This window comes from Thermobia domestica, chromosome 10 (genome assembly GCF_964235325.1).
Source record: "Thermobia domestica chromosome 10, izTheDome1.hap1.1, whole genome shotgun sequence".
Taxonomy (NCBI): domain Eukaryota; kingdom Metazoa; phylum Arthropoda; class Insecta; order Zygentoma; family Lepismatidae; genus Thermobia; species Thermobia domestica.
The window spans coordinates 74,614,798-74,632,228 of record NC_137463.1 but is presented as its reverse complement, the minus strand read 5'-3'; the positions used below and the strand labels follow the sequence as shown (position 1 = coordinate 74,632,228).

The 17,431-nt window shown below is 35.6% G+C and overlaps 1 protein-coding gene across 2 annotated transcripts in view; it reads left to right on the top strand.

The window, feature by feature from the left end:
* LOC145662498 (copper-transporting ATPase 1-like) overlaps positions 1-17,431 on the top strand; it is a 178,241-nt gene that overhangs the window by 71,914 nt on the left and 88,896 nt on the right. For both annotated transcript variants that reach the window (XM_081728134.1, XM_081728133.1), the window contains exon 6: positions 9,787-10,020. In XM_081728134.1, coding sequence (XP_081584260.1) covers positions 9,787-10,020 — 234 coding nt within the window. The remainder of the gene's footprint in view (positions 1-9,786; positions 10,021-17,431) is intronic.

Genomic DNA, 17,431 nt, shown 5'->3' with positions numbered 1-17,431 from the left:
ACACTGGACAACAAATTTTAACTTTTTTCATGCTTCGGAAAAAAGTACATTTTCTTATGGAAATGAGGATGCTGAATACGGAAACGAAAATAAAAATGCTGAATTGGTTCGAGTTTAAGTGTAATCGATAGAAATATGTGTTATGTAGTGTTGACACTTTTAGATTGTTAAATTTTCCGTTTGGTCTTTCACTTAAGTAGCTATTGCTTCAATTTTGTTCATCCGAGTACTGTGGTTTATATGCCATTCGCTTCAGAATAAACCAAGCCTGCAAATGATACTATGCGCATGTGTACATGATGTATGAGAGGAGGGAAATTTAAGGTAAAATTGGGAAATTCCGGTCCAAAAATCCCTTTTTTCAAATATAGCACTCCTGGTACGTCCCCGGCTAAAGGTATCCAAATATAATATACCTTTAAAACTACTGTAGTTTATTCGTAATACATGTGCCAAGTTTCATTATAATATCTATAATAGTTGTGAGGGAAAAATTATTTCTGAGTTTTGCTTGACAATACCAAATTTCATATAGGGAAAAGTGAGGTATAAAATAAAAAGATTCCAAACGGTACTATTTATTTGAGTATTACAATTTGTACGTCTTTCTCTTCAGAATAAAACATGCTTTCAAATGGTACCATGAGAATGCATGTGTGTGGGCTGTACGAGAAAATGGAAAATTGGGGTAAAACAGAATTTTCCGCCCCAAAAATACTTTTCTTCAAATGTAGTGACCCCTGTGCGGTCCCAGCTACAGGTCCCAAAATACAATATACTGTACCTTGAAATTAGTGTGGTTCATACGCAATGTGTGTGCCAAGTTTCATTGCAATATCTACAATAATTATGAGGAAAAAGTATTTCTAAGTCATGCTTGACAATACCCTTTTTTAAATAGGGAAAAGTGAGATATAAAATAAAAATATATAAAATGATGTCCGTGCGTATAGAGAGGAAATTTGCGTTTTGTTATAACGTTAGACCCTCTACATGTGAGACTAAAAATCACTTGATATATAGGTTATAGGGTATGATAATTGATTATGTGTGCCTTAGTACAGGGTTTGTTCCAAAGAATATAAAAGCGCCAATAAGAAATTAAAACTATATAAAATGAAAGTGATAAAATATAACTTACATGGATATTACAAACGGCGCTTCTTTGCCTGTGTCTTGTATTGTGGTTCTGGAACATCTCTAGCAATTGTCCAACTACAATTGTCAAGCGCAGACTTACTCCAGTAGCCCTGATATCATTTCTCCATCATAGATATAACTTGGTAGAAATACTCCCCATGTTCATCAATGAATGCTCTGCAGTTTTCTAGAAAGCAATCTATGTGGAAGATTATATGAATTTTTAAAGACACATTACACCCCATTGCTTGGTAGAAGATAGATGCTCCACTACTTCCTTATATTTCTGAAACTGCTCGTTTTCCAAAACATTTGTCACCACTTTTAGGAAAGAATCCTACGCAATCCTCTCATTATCGTCTAACACTGCATCGAATTCAGGAATATTAAGGAGTTCGCGAATTTGAGGGCCAATAAGGATTCCCTACCTGATTTTAGTTGCAGCAATTTGCGGAAGTTTACGCAGAATATATTTGAAGAATAGCCATCATTCATCGGTATTATCTTCTATGTTAAGTTTACTCATAAGACCCGTTACATTGTTACAACATACTATGTCACTTTCCGATGAAAATACTGTTCCAGGGGATTTTGAAGTGTTCATGCAGGTACGCAGGAATTTATTTCGGGAAGGTCCCTAAGCTTTTCGGGGGTTCAAATACAATTTGAGGCTAAATTATATTAAAAATTGTAAAATTGAACCTGAAATTAGACTAAATTTACAAAAAAGTCGGAATTTTGGGGGTCAAGACCCGCAGGACTCACCTTCTGCGGACATCCCTGAGGATAGCAATAAAACTAACCGTCAAATAATGAAAGTTTATTGAAATAAGCAGACAGCTCCTGTTACCACGCCCAACCCTTAATTTGCCCATCGGAGCACATCCGGTGATAGCGTATTTCTTTGAAACCCGAACCAATCTTCAAAACCGAATTTCATATTCGTTATTAGCACCCTAAAAATTAGTAAAAAATTGGTTACTTTTATCTCCGAAGCATTTTCACTGTTGACCAGTGTTATCACAGTAAGAAAATGTGTTGACAGCGGTAAACAAGTATGACGTGTTATACTTTTTTTTCTTTTGCCGGCTTCCACTGAGTTCCATTCAACTGACCCTTGTATGATGACGTTTGAGATGTGTTATATATACGTATTCGCTTTTATACTTAATTCTATGTTGGTAGTAAAAGAGGAGGACACGGTGAGGAACAGAGCGCTCATCTCTTGTGTGAGAGGACTCTGGTAAGATCCCAGGCTATCTTAGTTCGTGGTAGACAACACAATGTTCTTTGGTTTACTTGTGATTCTCCCATTTCTTCCCACATTCTTATTCCATAAATTCTTTCATAATCATTTACCTCCTTTAACCTTACGGGCATCACAGAAGCATATTAAATTAATAAATCAATTTAATTTGATTATAGTGAAAACAAATTTTCTATACTTACAGCAAAACACTGCAGTCCGTTTGATACAACTTGTCCCTTCTGACAGTTGCTTTCCTCTATTTTTTCCCAGACTGCACGTGGTCATAACAATCAAGCAAGGAGAACCGTTTCTATGGCAACAGCACGTTCAGCCAATTATAGTGGTTCATTTCTCTTGCTTTGCAATGGTAAACATGACACCCTTTCAACACGTTGCCAATTTGAATATAAACAAATGCACATTGTTTTAGTAAATTGTCAACTTGAGTAGTGGACCTGCTGATTATTGAGAGCATTCTTTTTAGTTCTCTTTTCTGTGTTTTAATTTTATAAAACTGAGATTTAGTTGCAGTGAATAATTTACTGTTTCAACACCCGACGCAAAAGCTGGCAACACAGCATTGAACACCACGTGCGTGCAGCGAGCTGTCAGAAAGGACAAGTAGTATCAATTGCAGTATATTATACATATAAAAGCTAATAGTAAATAGGCCTATTTATATCGCTGTACTCATATGAGAATAAAATATTTTATGTACTCAGAAAAACAAAGAAGAGCAACATGGAATAACTAATAAGAATTCCTATTTATTTTTATTGTCATATGTACTTTGAAACTCGGCTAAAATAAACCAAATAAAAGTGATCTTTTTTTGAGAGGATATCAAATAAGACTGGTTACTAAAGTGGGATTTAATTATTGGAAAATAGTCGTATTAATTATTAAGACATTTTAAGATGATAAAAAGATGATGATGTTAAAACAACTCAATTTTAACATATACAAGTGGCTCCAGGATGACTACTACAATAGCGTGTTATTTCAACAAAGGTCCGATGTTGCGGCCTGGTGCTGCTAATTTGACACAGACACACTGTTGAGCGGTGTGCAAATAACACCACGGTGATGTTTCAGAACTAAATGAATGTATGAAGGAATGTAGGAATAGCATCAGCGGCACTGTGATCTTTCTATATACACAGTGCGGCAATTTGAAACCGAGATAGATTTTTCTCATCATGTGGCGCTAGTGATGAGCACAGGAGTCTTGGTTTTGCAGTTTTTGTAAGTCTTGCATGCAAGACCAAGACCAAGACCATACCTGTAAGACCAAGACCAAAACTCTTGCGCAAGAGTTTTGCACAAGTACCGGTTTAGTGGTGGAGCGTTCACCTTTGATGCTGGGGTTCCTGATTCGATTCCAGCTTGCACCATGTGAGCTTTTTTGGTGGATAGAGACCGTGTGCGTAGGTTTTCTCGGGATTTTCCCGTTTCCTTCTACTTTCTTCATTCCACCATTCATTCATTTCTCGTCATCACCATCTCTCTTATCCTCGTTGCATAATCCTCGTGGCACGTAAAACTAGATATTACATCATTTCAAAACATATTAGTGGTATTCTTCTTCTAAAACTAAAGAGAAATGTAGTATTGAACATCGATAATCCCGTACACCATAAGTGCCGACTACATGAGTATGGCCTTGGCTCCAAGGATCAAGCATCCGTTAGAAATTTTTAATGTGTGCTCAAAAAAATTAATATCGAAATAACATTTTCATGATATTGACAAAAACTTGTGTATGTGACCGCAAGTTTGATTTCATGGGCTCGTGCTTATAAGTTGAATAATTGTTTATCAATATAACTTTTAGCCTCCTCAGGTATATGGCACATGAGGATTGAGCGATATAACATTATACAACAATAAATAATTCATATTCACAAGTGAGAGTGATTTTGTACAGTTATTTCAAATAACCTGGAGTTTGATGTTGTTTTTGTATTTCTAATATGGGTCAAAAGTATTCGTATTACACAAAAGACATGGGCAGTTGAGTCGTTTTCAGTTTTTACTCAAATTATACTAAAATATTAAGATGTTTGATTATCATCGTTATTATTTTATTTTCTCTCTCTCTCTCTCTCTCTCTCTCTTTTTTTTTTTTTTTTTTTTTTTTTTTGGCCAATATTGCTAACAGTACTGTAGAATTTATCCAGAGTAAAATTTACGTATGAAAGCCATAAGATTTCTTAAAAGCAAGACTTGCAAGACTCTTGCAGCAAGACCAAGACTGGGTGTGCAAGACCAAGACCAAATGTTTCAGTGCAAGACCAAGACCAAGACTGGATGTGCAAGACCAAGACCAAGACCAGGACTATCCGGGTCTTGGTCTTGGTCTTGCATTTGCTCAACACTATGTGGCGCAGCTATGCAAGTGAATTGTAGTGCAATCAAAAGAGGAAGTTTCATATGAAACTGATACCAAGTGCATTGATCTTGACTTACAGTTATTTGTTTGGGTGTGGTGAGAGTAGACAGGAGTTTTAAGCAGCATCATGAGTTCAACATGAAACAAAGAGCGAACGTCAAGTTTTGTGCGCGTTTGGGTAAAGCTAGTACAAGAACTTAACAATGTTGCAACAAGTGTATGGAGTCACTTGTTCATCCCATGAGCGCGTATTTGCGTGCCACAGCGTTTCAGAAAGTGACGGGGGTCAATTGAAGACGACGAGTGCAGCGAGAATAGGGAAAACAGAAATTGGTGGAGAAAATGAGGACACTGATCACGGAAGACCGAAATGCGACATTACAAATACCTGCTGAGGAGTTGCACGTGAGTAAAGAAACTCTACGGTAACTAATAACCCACGATCTCAACAAAAGGAAGGTTTGTGCTCGTTTTGTGCCTCATTCCTTAACAAATGACCAACAAAGGGACAGGGTTGATCACTACAAGAAGCTTATTGCTATCGCCACTAGAAACCCTAACTTCCTGCTGAATCGTTACTGGGGATGAAACATAAGCTTCTCAATATGCCTCGTCGATAAAACATCAAAGTGCAGAGTGGAAATCTTCTAATGCTTTTTATAGATGGTCAAAGAAAGCTTGAACAAGACCATTCAATACCTCAAATTTACATGTTCAAAGGAATATTGTTCAAAACACTTCAACAAGAGTCTCGAATGAACTTGAAACAATTTTTACATGATCATAGTAGTATTCAATCATGTTTTATATACTTGTTGATAGGTGGCAGTCTAAAACAAGTAACCGAATCTATGTAAAGAAGTGAAAGCGAAACTGCGTACTAATTTACAAGTAGACCTCACCACTTCGCCGTTGCGTTAGCAAAAGGAAACAACTACTGTCCTAGAGTAGGGTTGAATATAAGATATTGACAAAAATTTTAGCTGCTAATGAGCACTAGAAATATGGGAAAAACGAAATAGAAACATGAGTGTGGGAAAGCCAAGTACAATATAATTTGATAGTTGCAAGACCTATATTTTTTCGAAATAGATGGAGGAACAATAGTTATGACTTCAACTATGTAAATCGAGTTAGGAGGGATGATTTTATGGCATTCCAGATCATGGCCGCCATCTTAAAATCCGCCATATTGGATCGACGTCAACTTTTTCAAACGGAAAGAGGGCCATGTGAGGTATCAAACAACAATGATTTTTCCCACTCAATCTCATACACTAATTAGTTTTTTTCATATCTAGAACGGTTTACAACTTACAGTTCTTTCAATGTTGAAAAATTCGTTGTTTGTAGCAGATAACAGATAACTATAGTGACAATGAATATAGCTCCAGAGATAGCATTCTTACTGGACCAAATTACGGGAATGCAAGAAATGAAAGTCCTCAGCATTCATAATATGAAAGAGTGCTTCTTCGGCACTTCGAACCATTAGATCGGCTCATCAATACATACTGACTTACAAAATGCCTAGTGAATCATTCCTGTGAAACGAGGAGACTGAAATTGATTGTACGCAAGGGAATGCAGAGTGACAATAGTATCTCTGTCATGCAGTTTTGAATGGAAATGTTCGTCCTTTATTGCATAGTCACATATAGTACGCCAATGTTTTATATTGTCTAAAAAAATGCATTTAAAGGTTGAAATATGCCGGTGGTAACTTTTGGAATTTGTCACACTTCCACTGATTTCCCAGGTGGAGCTATTGTACTTCGCATCTCTTCATTATTAAATAATTCTCAGGTATCCAGCATAAGTGAATTCCTGCTCCCTGTATTCGACCAATAGCAATTCACATACCGTTCCGTTTCCACACTAGCTTCTTGATTGTTTATCTTATGATGTGCCACCTCTAGAATATCCAGAGTGTATTCCATTTCGAATTTCAATTCTTCATCCGCTAGGAATCTTATTATGTCATCTGCGATTACTCTTTCCTGCTCTGAAATATTTGTTGCATTGTGCTTGAACCGTAATGTCTGCAACTGCTGCAGGACGTACATAGCAATGTTTGTCTTATTTAACGCCATGGTGTGTCGTTTTTTAGTCTATAATTGTTATAGACTAAACACACTCTCCCTAACACACACACACGCACGTACCCCTCAGAATTACAGGCTTAATGCAATAAACGAAATAACTATTTCTCAAACACTTCCAAGTTCACGGGTAGAACTCACAGTGAGAATAATATATTTCCTGCACTTGTTTCCTTACAAAGAGTTTGTCGCTGTAGAATGGTACACGATGCACGTAAGCTTCTACCTTATACCGTAGCAGCTACGACCAGGAATGCCATTGGCAACCAATATTGCTATTCTCTTCATCGTGCTGCCCCAACTGCTTATAGTTTCAGTTTGAATCTACAAACGCACACACGAAGTGGCGAGATCAGAACCACTTTATGAATGCTGAGGACTTTCATTTCTTGCATTGCCGTAATTTTGTTCTGTAAGAATGCTGTCTCTGGAACTATGTTCATTGCCACTATAGTTATGTGTTATCTGCTACAAACAACGAATTTTTCAACATTCAAAGAACTGTAAGTTGTAAACCGTTCTAGATATGGACAAACTAATTAGTATATGAGATTGAGTGAAAAAAAATCATTGTTGTTTGATACCTCACATGGCCCTCTTTCTATTTGAAAAAGTTGACGTCGATCCAATATGGCGGATTTCAAGATGGCGGCCATGATCTGGAATGCCATAAAAACATCCCTCCTAACTCGATTTACATAGTTGAAGTCATAACTATTGTTCCTCCATCTATTTCGAAAAAATATAGGTCTTGCTACTATCAAATTATATTGTACTTGGCTTTCCCACACTCATGTTTCTATTTCGTTTTTCCCATATTTCTAGTGCTCATTAGCAACTAAAATTTTTGTCAATATCTTATATTCAACCCTACTCTAGGACAGTAGTTGTTTCCTTTTGCTAACGCAACGGCGAAGTGGTGAGGTCTACTTGTTAGTTCGGACCTGATCATGAATAGCTATAATATTAGCATTTCTTTCCTAACTTTCTAGAAGCATTTGCAATTTAATAGATTATAGTAAATCATTTAGAAAACAGGTCAATTGTTTTTGTAGCAACGCCATCGAATTTTCACCAAATATTTTGTTCCTTTTACATTAAATGTGGGTTAGGTTAGCTTACGTTAAAAGCGTAAAGTGCTGCTTAGGTATAAAATCGTTCGCTATACTCAACTTTTTAAAAATCTGATTCTTCATATCTCGTACTGATGACCAGTGACGTAACAAAAGGGGGTAAACGGTGCTTGGAGCCGGATTGGTGGGGCGCAAAACTGGGCAAATATTATTTTCACAATAATACAAGAAAAGGAGTTTCAGCAAATCAAATATCATAAAAAAATATCTCAGAAACTTAACTAACTCAGAACAGAACTTAATTAACAGAACTTAATTAGCAGAACTAAACTTAATTAACTCAGAACAGAACAACAACGCACCAACCTTAGCATCATATCCATAGAGCGTAAGTTAGTTTCAAAACTATCATTTGAGGACGTTGTGAAAACGTTTGCAGCGGAAACTGCCCGCAAACAGTGGCGGATCTAGAAGGTAAAAACTGGGAGGCCAGCCAGAACCCAGACTATGATAGGTATATCATGAGTTTATATAAACTTTTAAAAAAATGTATAAATAAGAGCTTAAATTATTTTTGTCACTCAAAAAATTTGGGGGGGGGGGCTTGGCCCCAGGCTAGATCCTTTACTGCCCGCAAAGTTAAATTTGAGCTCCTGCTTTCTATTTTTATTTTACTTAAACCGATTAAAGAGATTTGCAAAATGTCCGAGTATAATACTTGAGAAACAGCTTGACTGTTGGTCATAATTAAATATTCTATTCTGAAGCAACAAACTGTTGATTCATTTTACACATATGTACGTCGCGATATAATTCCAAAAGCATTGTGATTTGCAGTTATGATAAAACTATAATAATATGTCAAATATGATACTCTTAGATTATTTGGCAATCAAACACAAATTAGTTTGATCTTTTATTTTGTACTAAAAATTAAATTATTTACTGCAATTTTGAAATCAAGTTTTACCATTTGAAGAAAAAATGGAATGGGAGAATTACTGTGTGATGCCAATATTAGCAAATTTTAATACTTGAAAAGATAACGATCTAATTTTTGCTGATTGGAATCATCAAATCTTCCATCAAACTTTTCTTACAACGCTATCACACCTGGCCACACTACTATCTTCAACTTTCTTTTTAGGGGAATTCTACAACTTTGGAGGTGGGGAGTTTTTCACACTTTAACATGTCGGGATAAAACACTGCTTTTTCACGTTTGTGTAAACATTGTCTTATCAGAATGCTGTAATCAAAACTACTTTTTGTTCTCTGTTGCACTGTTTTTTTTTTTTCAGTCGTCGTATTGTTTCATTTAATTTAGTATGAATAATTTAGGGTCTTTAGAAACTCCCAGAAGATACTTAAAAATGTAAAAAAAAAAAAAAAAAAAAAAAGTATCCAAATTGAAATGAAATATTTTAGTTTAACGTTTATGGTTAAACTAAAGGAGACGGTAAAAATGAATACAATACAATGTTCCTGTATGTAGAATGGATTCATTTAAATGGGAAAATGAGTTAAGTTTATGAACATTTCGGATCACGAACAGCGTTAGGCCTACGTAACTAATTAAGTTAGAAACTCGGAGTCCACTGTATATCAAATGCTTTCCAGAATATTTTTGTAAAGAGAAATGCAATAGAATTCTTATAAATTATTAAAGGAATTTCTTGTAACAAATTAATTTAATAGTAAAAGTAATGTAGAATAATAATAATAATAATAATAATAATAATAATAATAATAATAATAATAATAATAATAATAATAATAATAATAATAATAATAATAATGTAGCCTAACACTTTTATATTTCTTTTTCAGTTTATTGGAGGTTGGCATTTTCATGTAAAAGCTCTAAAAGCAATACGACGAGCAACGTTAAACATGGATGTTCTCATATCAATGGCAACTTCGATTGCTTATTTTTATTCTATAGGAATAATTGTATCAGCTATGATAATGAGATTAGAATTTAGTCCAAAAACATTTTTCGACACTTCGCCAATGCTTCTAATTTTCGTATCTCTTGGTCGTTGGATGGAACATTTAGCAAAAGTAAATAAACTTAGAAAATAACTTGTTGATTAGTAATTTAGAAAAGTAGCATGAAAGAAATAAGAGCAGAGGACTGCCTCAAAATTGAGCAGAAACCCCAAATAGTTTTAGTTATAATCCATCAACTAAATGTGAATTATTTGTATAACGTCAAATGAACAGAATATAGTCACTCAAGATAAAAATTTTCATACATTTTATTTATTACAGTTCTGAATTGCTATATACCAATATCATGAGTTTGTTGAAATTTTGTGTGAAACCTAACATAATTGTCCATAGAAAACAGACCTCTGGGCTGATCCAATGGCTAGGGTGTGTGGTTTTGATATACATAGTCCCATCCCAGATTCAATTTCCGATGGTAGAGCAACAAAATCTGAACACATTAAACTGGTTCGGATTCCATATTAAACTGATGTTCACGTCTCATACACGCAGCTTCAATAAACAAACAAAACGGGATATGTACAGTATCTACACCAAGAGATTCAAACATTTTTAAGGTTCCAAGCACATAGGCGGTGTCAGAATTTTGGTAATGTGGGTGCAGGCTAGGATGGAACAACACATCCTAAAAATGTTGCCAGAACGCTCTGCACTATTGTAACAGTTTACATTACAGAAAAGTCTATAGTTTATTTAGGTAGTTAAAAAAAAACCCGCACATAAATACAAAAACAAAGGTATGATAAAACCATGTACATTTAATATAATAGTAAAGAAAATAACTTTTACAAATTCATACCTCTACTTTTAGAGAATGATTTTTCTATTCTTGTGAGCAGCAGCTAACTTATCATCTTTTACTAAAATCTAAGTATTTAGCAATTTTCTTCTCAATGTAAAGTAATTCTAAGTTTTTCAACCTATGATCAGCCATTGAATTGCGTGTGTAAGTCTTTAATCTTTCCAAACAATGACCTTTCACATGTAGCACTAGAAACTAGTATATTCACAGATACCTAGCTTGTAGGTTTCTAGGAATGTGTTTTTGTAGACACAAAGAGGATCAACGAAATTCATAAAGGAATCAACTTTGGTTTTATTTCGTCTTCATACAGCTTAATTGTGTTTGGGAGGATTTTGAGTTCTCACTTTAATGTTTCCAGATCACTTCCATAATGCTGGGCCATAAACTCAACAATACTGTAATTTGTCGTGAATTCTTAAAATTTCAGAAAAAATGTCCCGATTTCACACGCTAAAAATATGGTAGCCTAATCAGTGATGAAATTAGACATTGACGCCCATGACAAATTTTGCGATTAGCACCCTGTTCCCCTACATCTACACCAAATAACACATAGATTAGTTTGCAGGCGCCCAGGGTAACTGCCCTGGTTGCCGCCTCTGTTTCTTTATTGGTCGAAGTTCAATTATTTTTGGTTATTTTTTTCCTTGAGTTCTAAAACTGAGTAATGAATTTTCATTTACTTCATTAACAAGATAAAGTGAATACTCTTTAAAGCAAAAAGAGTAAATGTTTTTTTTTTTTTTCCTAATATAAGACGGTGTTAGAACAGACATTTCAATGGGAACTCCTTTACAGCAAAAGAAGTATATGTGGCCTTTTTCTTCCTTTATTTCGTTTCCCTCTAGTTTTTCCAGTTTTCCAATTTTTAGAATTTTATATGAATTGAAAGACACAAACATTTCACACCTACACCGAGTGGCCAAAGCCAGCGGTAGAAGATCGACTTCAGACGCAGAAGATAGTGTAATTGATCCTCGTGGGCAAATATTTCGACTTAGGAGTTTACCAAGATTCTTAGTCAGTGTCACTAGAGAAATGTTTATGGTCCAATTGACTCATTTTCCTCATTTGTATCCTCTGAGAATCAAATGTTTCAAAGCCTTAAAATAAATTCAAATATAGTTAAAGTAACTTAACGCTACTATCCTGTAGGTGATGCTAAATTAATATTGTTAGTTTTGAGATTATATATGAAGTAGTGGCATTATTAGTATATCTTGTTGAAAATTCATGTTACCACTGACTTACTGTTTTGCATAAGTTCTACAATGTAATTTTCTCACAAGGAAGGGTCACGCAGTGGCTCCGCTGAGATCCGAACGAGACAATTGTGTTTGCATTTGAAATGTTATAACTAGATGAATCCCAAAGTTATACGTGCCACCGGGAGGAATATCATGAGTTACAACATATTTTGTAATGCAAGAACTACAAAAAAATTACATGGCAGAATAGTTTGAACCGAGTCATTTGTTCGGAAACGGTTGGGTAAGTGGAAAACTCGACCAACACGTATCCCACTATTTTCAACGACAACCTTTTTAGGGTAAAAACTTTGTCCCAGGATCCCAGACGGGGTCCAACTCAAAATTTTCAAATGGCAAGGGGGGTTAAGTGGCACATCATTTGAAAGCTGTTGTAAAATGAAAGAAAATGCAGCAAGTCTCGACTCTCTACAACAACCCTGTGCAAAATGACGGAGGGTCAAAATGTAAACAAAAACTTAATTGAAAAGTCCATGGTCACCCCTATAAATCGGAAATGGTGAGACTTGAAAATAGGAAGGGAGTCTGGCATTATGTTCAAAGTACAGCAATTTAAGTGAAAACGTCTTGTCCCAGGGTACCCACAGGGTCCCAGGTGGGGTCCAACTAAAAAGTTTCAAATGGCAAGAGAGGTTAAGAAGCTCATCGTTTGCAAGATCTTGTTAAATGAAAGTAGATGGAGCAAGTCTTGATTTTCTACGACAACCCTGTCCAAACTTGTGGCGGGTCAAAATGTAAATAAAAGCTTAATTGAAAAACTATGGCCACCTTGAATCCAAAATGGCCGCTTAAAACCTATGCCATTCATAACAGTACAAATCTAAATCTCTATTTTTCTCTATTATGTATTTAGAAACACTAGGAAGACTAAAGAACAATTGAATTTCGATTCACTTCAACTATTATTTCATTCGGTAACAACACATATGTGGTTTCTTCTTAATGCACGTTCGTCACGGTTCTCTCGGCATTATTTACTTGAATATAACGAATATGCGATGAACATACAACTATGACTTCCTACTCATAGTAAAAAAAAAAAAAAAAAAAAAAAAAGTTGAATACTTTCGGGTATTTTTCTAATTTTGTCATACGTAGTTCATACAGAAAGAACTTGCTGCACCAGTAAGTTGGGGGCTCTATTGTAACGTATTCGTGATGGTTACATTTGTATGTCATTCGTTGGTTTGATCTCAATACTTCAAACAATACCAAATAAAAAAAAAAAAATCATTTGCAAGATTGGCAAGTAGTACCAAACATATGTAAGTCATTTCAGTATATCGAACTGCGTCAAACTTTGTTGGCTTGGTCACAGTATTCCAAGAAATAACATGTTTATATACAAACTCATTTTTCACGCTGGCAGCCATATTGGATTACAGATTATACTCTTTGATATTTTCTGGACTATTAACCATAAACGTTCACTTCTCCAACACCAGTGGTGTGAGCTGGATATGCGTTCGATACATAGTGCGGCATTTTGAACTCAATATGTCGCGTTTTTGAACATTTTGCATATTTTAGTCACTTACTAATCAACATTAATGCCAAATTTGTTTTCCTAGCTTCAGCAGTTTGGTATGCTTATCCTTTCGATATAGGTTTTAAGCGGCCATCTTGGATTGTTTTCCAATTTGTTTACATTTTTGACCCACCGCAATTTTGGACAGGGTTGTCGTAGAAAGTCGAGACGTGCTCCATCTTCTTTCACTTAACAAGAGCTTTCAAACGATGTCCTACCTCTCTTGCCATTTGAAATTTTTTAGTTGGACCCCACCTGGGACCATGTGGGGACCCTGGGACAAGACTTTTTCACTTAAATCGTTATACTTTGAAAATAATACCACACATCCTTTTCTGTTTTCACATTTGTCTCACCATTGCCGATTTATAGGGGTGACCATGGACTTTTCAATTAAGTTTTTGTTTACACTTTGACCCGTCGCCATTTTGCACAGAGTTGTTGTAGAGAGTCGAGACTTGCTGCATTTTCTTTCATTTTACAACAGCTTTCAAATGTTGTGCCACTTAACCCCCCTTGCTATTTGAGTTGAGTTGATTTTGAGTTTAACGTCCCGTTCAGCAGCGAGGCTATATGAGACGTGGACCTACTGATTAACGTGGAATCCGAACCACATGATTGAAAATTTTGAGTTGGACCCCGTCTGGAACCCTGCGGGGGACCCTGGGACAAAGTTTTTTACCCCAAAAAGTTTGTCGTTGAAAATGATGGGATACGTGTTGGCCGAGTTTTTCACTTACCCAAACGTTTCCGAACACAACTCATCTATCTGCTTTCAATTTACAACTGTAGATAGATTTAGCATTTTTGCGGGTTCTGTAAATAGCGGCATACCAAAAGTAGATAGGTGAATTGTGGTAAAGGTATCGCATGCAAAACCGTATTGTCTAGTTCACTACTTTCTGTTTTTCGAATATTTTTATTTGTTTTGAAGATATTACAGAAAAACTCTAAAATTAGCGGTACTTTAATTTCGTTGTAGTGAAGACCCTTAAAGTCGCTCGTATGGGGATGCGGCACAGGATCGACACGGCACAGGATCGACACGGCATACGACCGACAATTCAGCTCAGAAACCTGTTTCGGTCCTGTGCCGTGTCGATCCTGTGCCGTTTCGGTCCTATGCCGTGTCGATCCTATGCCGTGTCGATCCTGTGCCGTTTTGCTCTCACGCCGCTGCTCTGAAATAATTTAACTTTTAATCATGTGCCTAAAAAAATAATATTTTTATTATCTGTTTAATCTTTGCTCTTACAAATTATAAACTCCTGTCGATTCTATGCCTGTGCAAGTTATATGCATAGAATACGTACGATCGAAACGGCATAGAGCCGACACGGCATAGGAACGAAACGGCACAGGATCGACACGGCACAGGATCGACACGGCACAGGATCGACACGGCATAGGAACGAAACGGCACAGGATCGACACGGCACAGGATCAACACGGCACAGGATCGACACGGCGCAGGACCGAAACGGCATAGGACCGAAACGACGCACGATCATCCCCACTGCGTAGTATCTATAAAACCAAATATTTATTTCTCATAAAAGCAATCAGAGGCCTGTCAATTGATTTTAAAATATAAGAATTATAAGATATTTACTATATGAATATTAATAATTGTGAGTGACAAAAGAATGATAGTGCTAAATGGACAAAATATAATTTCTTGTGTGCTTGGTCAAAAGCATTTCTATATGTATGGAATACTTATATTTATTATTATTATTATTATTATTATTATTATTATTATTATTATTATTATTATTATTATTATTATTATTATTATTATTATTATTACGTTTTAACTCGTTTTGAAATCATGGCCTGATTCCACTAGAAAGCGAAAGCCATGAGAAATGTAAGCTAAGTAGTAATATGGAATACTTTTAATGTTGCTCACTAGAGGAAACATGCTCGCATGTCTTCTCGTCTCGATATCGAGACCACAAGAGACTTTTTTAATAAGAAGCTCAGTTGGGAAGTAATAACTGAGCCGATGGCTCGAGCCGGTTCGCTTGGGGTGAACCATCGGCTCGAGCTGGCTTGGTTGGATGAACCATCTGCTCGGTTCGGCTCATCTGGGCCGAAGGCTCTTGCTGACACGGTTCGGTGAGCTGTTGGCTCGGCTCACTTCTCGGTTCGGGTCCATAGTGAGTGAGCTGTGAGCCCAGCTGCTCAAGTTGTTTACAATTGTAAACCCGGTTAAACCAAAGTTTTGAAGATATTTGGCCAGTGCCCTATAACTTTTAACAATGTTTGGCTCGAGCCCGAATACTCAACCTAAACCCTCAACCCAAATTCACAAGCTCGTGAACAATATCCTTGACTCCTAGAATTCACGACTACCGAGGTTAGCAATCAACTAGTTTTATCATTGATAACCTATATTGTCTATGCAAGATACTTGAAGAGAATACTCGAAACTACAAACCAGATTTGGTTCGACTCGACCCGAATTCGAGTCGAGTTGGAGGAAATTTTTCGAATCGCGTTCAAAGATGTCTGTTTTTAGCCGAATCGAGTTTCAAAGAATACTCGCTCGTACTCACTCGTGCCCATCGTAGGATGACCACATTCTAACAATCGAAAAGTAGGACACAAGTATAATAGTACTGTATATGATATCTTACTGCGTCGGCAATACGCATATCATTATTTCAATTAATGTTAACCTTAAGTTAATAAACATTTTTGTTAAGAAGAAGCACTGAACAAAATTATTAAAGGAATTAAACACAACTCCAAATGCTTTGATGAATAACAAATTGGTTTATTTTATGAACGTACAGTCAAAGTTCGTGTTGGGCTAAATAATAATAATAATAATAATAATAATAATAATAATAATAATAATAATAATAATAATAATAATAATAATAATAATAATAATAATAATAATAATAATAAATTTCGAAGCGTGGTATTATTTTAAGAAATGAAAGAAAATTTAGACCGGCACAAAGGAACTTCTATTTAACTTGGTTAGCATCACTGTCATAAGTTCAATAAGAAACCTTTCCTACTTTACCGATATCTCAACAAGGCCTTCTCAGTAAAAGCGATGTATTGTAAAAAATGGTTTGTTGATTGTTCTCCATCCCTAGTCTTCTGAGGAGTGTTAAAAAACACAGCGGTTCATCATTCAGGAAAAGAGTGTGTTTGATTCAAAATATTGTGAATAAAGAATGAAACATTAAGATATTGCAAATAAATTAACTCTGGACATTTCGCAGGACATTTTAAAGAAGAAGGATATTTCTCGATTTCCTAGACATCTTCGCAACACGCAGGACAGCTCTTTGAAAAACAGTACTGTACTGCGAAAATCAGTACGTCTGGTTACCCTAGCCCATCCGTACGAGTAACGCAGTATGGCATTTTAGCCAATGTTACCTTATATGAAAATATTCATAACTTAGCTGTCAAGTAAAAATGTGTCCTTGCATTTACATAAAGCAATTCAGAAAGGGCAATAATAATAATAATAATAATAATAATAATAATAATAATAATAATAATAATAATAATAATAATAATAATAATAATAATAATAATAATAATAATAATAAAAGCGATAGTAATAGTAGTACTGAAAATTGAAGTGATAACATTTGTTCACATATTCTAAGTTTCAGACCTAAAAGTAACGCGTTACTTTCGAAGTAAAGTAACAGTTACTTTTTGGGGGCAAGTAACGCGTTACATTTTAGGAAAAAGTAAAGTAACTTGTAACGCGTTACATTTTTACATGTAACTTACCCAAAACTGTCCATGGGAAAATTGTTCACTGCTCGGGCCAAGATTGTTTCTGACTGTCGACAGATGGATGCCGTTTATGGCAGACCTTTG